Genomic DNA, 9,737 nt, shown 5'->3' on the forward strand with positions numbered 1-9,737 from the left:
CCGGGCATGTCTCCTCCCAATGCAAGGTGCCGCGCAGCCCGATCTCGGCTGAAGCTATGTGTCAGGTGGTCATCGATAGAGTGTCCAAGTATCGCCGGACCTTGCCGACGGCGTCTCTGGCGCCACCCATGGGGGGTAGGCTGATGGAGCCTAGGTAGGACACGCCTCCGGCGCTGTCCTCGCCAGTTGCACCCGGCCTCCCTCCCATGGTGTCTGCCGTGCTGCCCCCGCCGGTGCGCGCTGACATCTGCATTGTGCCGCGCTCGACGGGGATGGCAGACCTGGAGCGCAGGTTGCAACTTGCAGTGGTGGCATACGTGGGTGGTGCCAGGCCACCGGTTTCCTGCGTCGACGCGGCGATTGCCATCTCCGAGCAACTTGAGATCCCGCTGCACCGCTTCTCTGTGCCCAAGTTCCACCCTGAAGATTTCTTGGTGGTCTTCGCGTCCCACGATCTCCGCAACAAAGCTCTGGAAGTCCCATTCATCGAGCATCCAAGGTTCAAGCTTTTCACCAAGCCATGGTTGAGGCAGGCCCAAGCGCAGTCCAAGTTGATGCGTGTTCAAGTTGATCTCATGATTGAAGGAGTGCCGTCGCACGCCTGGTCCAGGGAGACGGCGTCGGAGCTGTTGGGCTCGTCCTGCCTAATTGAGAGCCTGGCGCCTGAGACAGTTAACAGAGAAGATCTTTCGCTCTTCAAGCTCAGAGCGTGGTGTGTGGATCCGGATGATATTTCAGCGTGTCGTCGTCTCTGGTTGCCGGAGCCAGATGAGGTTTTGGTGAGCCCGACTGCTCGTGTCCCCTCATTCTGACAGCTGCTGGAATATCCCACGCTCATCCATATCGGGCGACTCTGTGATCACTCGCCGCCGGAGTTTTGGCGCAGATCCCCGAGCTCGGATGGAGGCGGCAGCCAGAGCGGTCTGCCGGAGAGCTTCAATGGCTTCTTCATGGGCGAGTGGACGGTGCTGCCTTGGTCGAGAGGAGTCCGCGATGACCGCGGCACTAGCCGGCGCTCGCCGGGCCACGCCGGGGGTGGAGGGTAGGTTCGTTCCTACCGGCGGGCCCTAGAAGGTAGGGTGGGTCCCTCGGCCTGGCGCATTCCACCAATGGAGACTGATCCGGTGTCAGCAGTGGAGGTCACTGGGCTGGCCCGCCACATTCCGCAAAGCGCGACGGGGCCTCGCACAATCGCTATCCAGAGTGCCATTGTACCGCGGCCGAGCCAGGTGGTGCCAGCTGGTGAGCTGGTCACACCTGCTCCGCCCAACAATACAGCCAAGAAGGTCAATCCCCAGGAGACAGAAACCAATCGGGTGCTAGACACACCATCCCAAACCGACAAGATTGCAGAGGAAGACAGCATCCCTGATAAAGAGACCGTGGTGATTGGACAGACTGAGTCGCCTTTGGTCATGGTGCTGATCGACAATCCTAGGGAGGGGCCACTGCTGCATGGAGATGTGGATGGGCCAATGGCATCTGATTCACCTACACAAGACTCGCCGCTGGCAATGATTGCCTCGGATCCGGTGAGGCCAAACGCGCCTTGTGGCTTGCTCTCGGAGGAATGTGCCCAGACTACGGTGCTGCAAAAGATCCCTGAGGAATGCGCGGCGTCTGCGATGCCACATGGAATCCCTGCGTAGGTGGGGCCAATAGCTGGCCCGCTTCTTGCAGCGGGTTGGGCACCAGCGGCAGAACTGCTTGCCCCCACTACCGCGGAGCCGACCGTGATTCCAGCCTCGGAGACCGCCCTGGTAGGGCCAGTTCTGCATGGCTCACCGGATGTGACTACGCCGCATGCGCACTGCGAGCACACGTTGCATGCAGTTGACGCCCCTGTCCAGGTTCCGGCCGTTGAGCCTTCCGTCGAGTTAACACGGCTATCTTCCAAGGAGGCGCTGGCTCTGGGTAACATCAAAACGTTTTGTGCGGGACTGTTGAAGAAATTGGCACCTCCGTTACTTAAGGAAATCGAAGTGGCTAATGGAGTTAGACCAGGGCAAGACCCTTTCACACCACGGTGCAACACCCGCTCGCTTAGCTCCACCTCTCGGAGCTCCAAAGCCTCGCCTGCCGAGACTGTTCTGCTCAAAGCCTTGGGAATTGTACTGGACGATCTGGAGATCACTGAAGGAGCATTGGCGCAGCTTTGTGAGATGTTTGACTCGCCGCTCCAAGACAAGCACCTACGTACCATCGTTGCCATCTTCGGAAAATTGTTTCCCATGGAGCTAGGCATGGAGAACCATGTGGTCACTGCCATCTAGGCAGGTGGCCACTCCCGAAGTGTGTGATCGTTTTAATGTCACGCGTGAAAATGGAGCTGGTGAGCTGGAATGTTCGAGGGTTGAATAGTCCGGCTAGGAGAAAAGCATTGAGAGAGTTCGTCGATGCCGCGAGGCCATGGATTTGCTGTATTCAGGAGTCTAAACTCAATGTTGTAGACCAATTCACCATTCTACAATGCTTTGGTCCATTGTACGATGGCTTTTTTACCTACCGGCCATTGGGATCCGTGGTGGTATCATTTTGGTGTGGAATTCCTTGATCGCTACCATCACTAACAGTGTGCATGACACTAACTTCATTACGGCTTATGTGACACCGAGGGAGGGTGCACCTTGGTGGATTTGGTGGTCTATGGGCCGCAAGAGGATCATGAGAAGATCCAATTCATGGAAGAGCTTACCGCGAGGCGCTTGCTCTGCCCTGGGCCTTGGCTAGCGATTGGAGACTTCAATCTCATCTTGAACGCGACAGACAAAAGCAATACCAATCTTGACACGAGGATGATGGGAAGGTTTAGACGGTTTGTGGACTCCAACAGTCTCAAGGAGCTCCTTTTGCATGATCGCACTTTCACATGGAGCAATGAGTGGGAAAGTCCCACCCTCACTAAGATTGATAGGGCTTTCGTCTCAGTTGACTGGGAACTCGACCACCCTGATGGTATGCTGCAAGCCCTTTCCACGGCCATCTCGGACCATTGTCCACTTCACCTGACCATGGACAACCACATACAACCGCACAGGTGGTTTCACTTCGAATCTTTCTGGATCAAACTTGACGATTTTTGACGAGGCAGTGGAAGAGCCTTGGACTTGTGACCCCAGCATTATGGACCCCTTACTCAGACTAGACTTGCTTCTTCGTAAAACAGCGCACGACCTTACGGCTTGGGTCAAAGGAAGGTTGGTAATGTCAAGCTCCAAATTGCGATGTCAAACTGGATTATTCTGCAGCTCGATCGGGCGATGGATCACCGTACACTCTCAGAGGGAGAAAGATGGCTACGGAACACCCTCAAGCTCACTTCTTTGGGCTTGGCTTCGCTTGAGCGCATGATTGCTAGGCAACGATCGTGCATTCGATGGTTGGCAAAAGGAGATGTGAACACCAAGTTGTTCCACCTGGTGGCTAATGGCAAAAGGCTGAGGAATTTCATACCGGCATTGCACCATGATGGCACAGTCATTACAGACCAAAGCAGCAAGGAAGAGGCTTTCTATAATACGTACAAAGATCTATTGGGCACGTATCAGGCTAGAGAGCACTCGATTGATCTTGACTTCCTGGGCATAACGCTGCTAGATCTTCAAGAGCTGGATGCCATCTATACGGAGGAGGAGGTCTACTTGGTTATCAAAAGCATGCCGGCCGAGCGAGCGCTTGGGCCAGACGGCTTTATCGGCTTGTTCTTCCATAGAGCGTGGAACATCATCAAAGGAGACATCATGGCAGCAATTCACAAACTCCAGCTTGTCAATGGAAGGGCTTTTGGAAGATTAAATCAGGCGATCATTACCCTCATTCCCAAGAGACCTGATGCTTGCAGAATTGGTGACTTTAGACCGATCAGCCTATTGCATAGTATCCCGAAGATCAAGGCGAAGTTGATGGCTTCAAGGCTATGTCTACGGATGCATGAGCTGGTCAGCATCAACCAATCGGCATATATTAGAGGCGGGAACATACATGAAAACTTCATGCTTATCCGCCAAGTGGCCAGGAGTCTGCACCAGAGAAAGGCTAAAGGTGTTTTGGTCAAGCTTGATATTTCCCGTGCTTTCGACTCTCTCTCTTGGTCGTTCTTGCACGAGGTGCTGAGAGCCAAAGGGTTCTTCGAGCATTGGTGTTCTCAACTTGCCATTCTACTATCTACGGCCAGCTCGCGAGTTCTTGTTAATGGATGCCCGGGAAGGAAGTTCAAGCATGCCAAAGGGCTGCGACAAGGGGACCCAATTTCCCCCTTGCTCTTCATCATTGCAATGGACGACCTCACGGGATTGGGGAGTGATTACTGCCATTCCAGGGTGCTCTCCTTTTCAAAGATTGTCGATCTACGCGGACGACGTCATTCTTTTTATCAAGCCGACCATCGCTGATCTTAGTTTTACCAGCTCTGCGCTACATATGTTTGGAACTGCGTCCGGCCTGCATGTTAACTTCACCAAGTCCTTTGCCACCATGATATGCTCTGATGAGACAGACACGGAGAGAGTCACTGCTGCTTTACCTTGGCGTATGGAGACATTCCCATGCAAATATCTTGGTATGCAGCTCTCCATCAAACAGCTCACTCGCTCGGATTGGCGGCCAGTGGTTGACGATGTGCTAAACTTCCTGCCAGGATGGCAGCGCGGAATGGTTACGAGACCTGGTAGACTGATTCTGGTTAACACGGTGATCAGAGCAAGACCCACACACCATCTGCTAGTGGCAGACGCGCCAAAGTGGGCGCTGGATCGCGTTGACAAGAGCTGTCGCGCTTTCTTCTGGGCGGGCTCAGATCAAATCCACGGAGGCAAGTGTTTGGTCTCGTGGCAAAAGGTGTGCCGGCCTAAGCAACTTGGTGGCCTAGGTGTATTGGATCTAAACAAGCATGGGCTGGCATTGCGATTAAGGTGGGAATGGCTCAAACACATAGATGATTCGAGGCCCTGGCAGGGTTTGGCGCTAGCTATGGATGCTAAGGTACATGCGTCTTTCAATAGTCTTGTTCATTGGAAAGTGGGCAATGGAGAGAGGGTCCTTTTCTGGAAGGATCGGTGGATCGATGGCTCGAGCATGGAAGAGATTGCACCATTGGTACGTCAACGCGTACGCACGCAAGTGGTGAACAGGCGCACCGTCAAAGAGGCCCTGCACTTTCATCGATGGACAAATGACATCACGGGTGAGCTCTTAGTTGATGGGCTGATCTAGCTTATCCAGCTCTAGGATATGATGATCAACATGGTGCTTGATACAACGGAAAGCGATGCCCCCGTATGGAGATGGAACAGCAGCGGTGTTTACACCTCGCGATTAGCTTATGCCATGTTGTGGGAAGGCAGTGTCCGCTCTGCCCCAGCCGTGGCAATCTGGAAATGCTGGGCGCCTTTATCGTGTAAGTTGTTCATGTGGCTTGCTATGCAATACCGGCTTTGGAAATCCGATCAACGACTACGACATGGATTGCTAGACCAAGCATCTGCCTGCTACGTCTGTGACCAAGAGGAGGACACGGTCGATCATATCTTACTCTGCTGCGTTTTCACACGGCAAGTCTGGCATTGTTGCTTCCTCATAGCTAGGATCATGATCACCCTAGTCCCTACCACGGAGGGCAAGATTGCAGAATGGTGGTTGTATGCTCGCAAACAGATCCCGAAAGAAGACTCGGAAAGGCTTCGACTCGGTTGTCGTGCTCATCTATTGGAGCCTTTGGAAGCATCGCAACGGACTAGTTTTTGGTCCTATCAGGGAAGTCTCTTCTATCGCAAGCTTTACCTATCAGATCTTTGACGATCTGCGTGCTTGGGCTATGGTAGGAGGTCGTGGAGTTACCACATTCTGTGAGGAGTAGAGTATAGTTGTAGGAGTGGAGTTCCGAGGGCCGAGTGGTGACCACTTGTGGGTTACTACGACCTTGTTGTATTCTTCAACTCTTGTACATATTTCTGCCTTTTATAAAGCTAAGGTACGCGATTGCGTACTCTAAAAAAAAGTGTCCACACACCAAAGGAAGAAAACACTCTTTACTACTACAAATACAATTTTTGCCACGTGCGCCTAGGCCTTTCCACGTGCTCGTTTTCTACACCGCCTACCTACACTTCAACCCAGACACAATTCTAGCTGTGTCTGGGATCGCCAGCCGCTGTTCCTGTGCCATCCAGCACCGCTTACATGCTGCTAATTATTGTAACTTTGGAGCTCTGTAGTCACACGCATGCCATTGATTGATTCCTTCTAGTGCCAAATTAGCACTACCTCTATCTCGGTGAGTAAGTCATTCACGTAGTTCTAGGTCGACAATTTTAACTTTCTAAATATGTATTATATGTGACAATATATGTATATTTAGAAACTGCATTCGTGTAGAAATCTAGTGATATACTTTTTATGACATATAGCACATATTTAATTCCTTAAATCGATGACCTAGAACTATGTGAATGACTTATTCACCTAGATGGAGGTAGTACATGACTCTGAGCTTCTCGTGGCAATTGATTCTGTGGCATCTTTTATCGCCAATTCACATCTTCGTTTGTATGTATACTTGTTGGTAACCGGTCTGGTAACAAAAAGAAAGAAAAAAAGAGAAAATAAAATAAAAGAAAGTAAAAAAAAGTCAGGCCGGCTAGTATCTGTTTTGGGCTGATATTTTCTTTTCCTGACATTCTTTTGCTGCTACAATGTTGATCGCCGTGTCATATACCATCTGCTTTAGAGCTTTGTTATACAGTCATTTGAATCTCACTTCTATCTAGCTACTTAGAGCTATCATATCATTTGTCGGTTTCCCTCACTTGATTCAGTATCTGGGCTTAGATTGTTTATCTCTTGCTAGTCGACTGTTAGCATGATACGTCTCCAACGTATCTATAATTTTTGATTGTTACATGCTATTATATTACCTATTTAGGATGTTTAATGGGCTTTACTATACACTTTTATATCATTTTTGGGACTAACCTACTAACCGGAGGCCCAGTCCAAATTGTTTTTTTTTTGCCTATTTCAGTGCTTCGTAGAAAAGGAATATCAAACATAGTCCAAACGGAATGAAACCTTCGGGAGAATCATTTTTGGAACAAACACAATCCAGGAGACTTGGAGTAGACGTCAGGGAAGCAACGAGGTGGCCACGAGGGTCCAGGGCGCGCCCTACCCCCTGGGCACGACCCCACCCTCGTGGGCCCCTCGTGGCTCCCCTAACCGACTTCTTTTGCCTATATATACTCATATACCCCGAAAACATCCAGGAGCACCATAGATCGGGAGTTCCGCCGCCGCAAGCCTCTGTAGCCACCAAAAACCAATCGAGACCCTGTTCCAGCACCCTGCCGGAGGGGGGATCCATCACCGGTGGCCATATTCATCATCCCGACGCTCTCCATGACGAGGAGGGAGTAGTTCACCCTCGAGGCTGAGGGTATGTACCAGTAGCTATGTGTTTGATCTCTCTCTCTCGTGTTCTTGATTTGGCACGATCTTGATATATCGCGAGCTTTGCTATTATAGTTGGATCTTATGATATTTCTCCCCCTCTACTCTCTTGTAATGGATTGAGTTTTCCCTTTGAAGTTATCTTATCGGATTGAGTCTTTAAGGATTTGAGAACACTTGATGTATGTATTGCATGTGCTTATCTGTGGTGACAATGGAATATTCACGTGATCTACTTGATGTATGTTTTGGTGATCAACTTGCGGGTTCCGTGACCTCGTGAACTTACGCATAGGGGTTGGCACACGTTTTCGTCTTGACTCTTCGGTAGAAACTTTGGGGCACTCTTTGAACTACTTTGTGTTGGTTTAATAGATGAATCTGAGATTGTGTGATGCATATTGTATAATCATGCCCACGGATACTTGAGGTGACATTGGAGTATCTAGGTGACATTAGGGTTTTGTTTGACTTGTGTCTTAAGGTGTTATTCTAGTATGAACTCTATGATAGATCAAATGGAAAGAATAGCTTCGTGTTATTTTACTACGGACTCTTGAATTGATCGATCAGAAAGGATAATTTTGAGGTGGTTTCGTACCCTACAATAATCTCTTCGTTTGTTCTCCGCTATTAGTGACTTTGGAGTGACTCTTTGTTGCATGTTGAGGGATACTTATATGATCCAGTTATGTTATTATTGTTGAGAGAACTTGCACTAGTGAAAGTATGAACCTTAGGCCTTGTTTCCTAGCATTGCAATACCGTTTACGCTCACTTTTATCATTAGTTACCTTGCTGTTTTTATATTTTCATATTAAAAAAAACCTATATCTACCATCCATATTGCACTTGTAGCACCATCTCTTCGCGGAACTAGTGCACATATACAATTTACCATTGTATTGGGTGTGTTGGGGACACAAGAGACTCTTTGTTATTTGGTTGCAGGGTTGTTTGAGAGAGACCATCTTCATCCTACACCTCCCACGGATTGATAAACCTTAGATCATCCACTTGAGGGAAATTTGCTACTGTCCTACAAACCTATGCACTTGGAGGCCCAACAATGTCTACAGGGAGAAGGTTGCGTAGTTGACATCAAGCTCTTTTCTGGCGCCGTTGCCGGGGAGGTGAGTGCTTGAAGGTATATCTTTAGATCTTGCAATCGAATCTTTTAGTTTCTTGTTTTATCACTAGTTTAGTCTATAAAAGAAAATTACAAAAAATGGAATTGAGTTTGCCTCGTACGCTTCATCTTTTTAATATCTTTCGTGAGAAGATGGTAAGGAAAATTGTGCTCAAGTGCTAGAAGAAGAAGTCTATAAAATGTTTGGCACTAAATCTTTGAATGAGAAGCATGATTGCAATGTTGTTAGTATGGATTCTTTGAATACCCATGATGCTAATGATATGCAAAGCCACAAGCTTGGGGATGCTATGTTTGATGAATATGATATTTTTTGTCCCCCAAGTTTTGGTGAGGAAATTTATTATGATGAAAGCATGCCTCCTATTTATGATGATTATTGTGATGATACGTATGCCATAAAGAATAAACATAGCCATGAAACTTGTCATCATGATTTTAATTTTCAATTGGATTATGCCTCACATGATAGTTATTTTGTTGAGTTTGCTCCCACTACTATTCATGAGAAGAAGTTTTCTTATGTGGAGAGTAGTAAAATTTATATGCTTGTGCATCATGATGCTACTGAAAATTATTATGAGGGAGGAATATATGCTTGTAGGAATTGCAATAATATCAACTTTCCTCTCTATGTGTTGAAAATCTTGAAGATTTGCTTGTTTTACCTTCCTATGCTAGTTGTTTCATGTTCTCATAAGTTTTTTGCTCACAAAATCCCTATGCATAGGAAGTGGGTTAGGATTAAATGTGCTAGTCATATTCTTCATGATGCTCTGTTTATGTTTCAATTCTTATCTTTTGTGTGAGCATCATTGTCATCATCATGCCTAGCAAGAAAGGCATTAAAGAAAAGCTCTTGTTGGGAGACAACCCAATATTTACCCTTACTGTTTTTGTGTGTACACATGATTATGCTACTGTAGTTATCATTTTTTATAGCTTTTGTTTCAATAAAGTGCCAAGTAAGACCTTTAGGATAGCTTACGGTGATAGTTGTGTTGATCCTGTTGAAAATCAGAAACTTTTGCGCCCAGTAAATTAGTTTTGATAATTCACAGAAATGTTCTTTTGATCTGATTATTTTTGCTCTGGATTGTTACAAAAATTGCTCAGGTTTTCCTAATTTGGTAAGATTTTTGGA

The 9,737-nt window shown here is 47.9% G+C and overlaps 1 protein-coding gene across 1 annotated transcript; it reads left to right on the forward strand.

Moving 5' to 3' along the window:
* The first annotated feature begins 206 nt into the window (after positions 1-206).
* On the forward strand, positions 207-1,046 carry LOC123139454 (uncharacterized). The gene is made up of 2 exons (XM_044559256.1): positions 207-671; positions 816-1,046. The coding sequence occupies exons 1-2, from the start codon at positions 207-209 to the stop codon at positions 1,044-1,046; spliced, it is 696 nt and encodes a 231-aa protein (XP_044415191.1).
* Positions 1,047-9,737: the final 8,691 nt, after the last annotated feature.

Source organism: Triticum aestivum, chromosome 6B (genome assembly GCF_018294505.1).
Source record: "Triticum aestivum cultivar Chinese Spring chromosome 6B, IWGSC CS RefSeq v2.1, whole genome shotgun sequence".
Taxonomy (NCBI): domain Eukaryota; kingdom Viridiplantae; phylum Streptophyta; class Magnoliopsida; order Poales; family Poaceae; genus Triticum; species Triticum aestivum.

Coding starts and splice junctions, on each gene's coding strand:
- LOC123139454 (XM_044559256.1), top strand. CDS start 207: ATGGTGTCTGCCGTGCTGCCCCCGCCGGTGCGCGCTGACATCTGCATT. Junction 672..815: donor AGAGCCTGGCGCCTGAGACA/GTTAACAGAGAA, acceptor TCATTCTGACAG/CTGCTGGAATATCCCACGCT.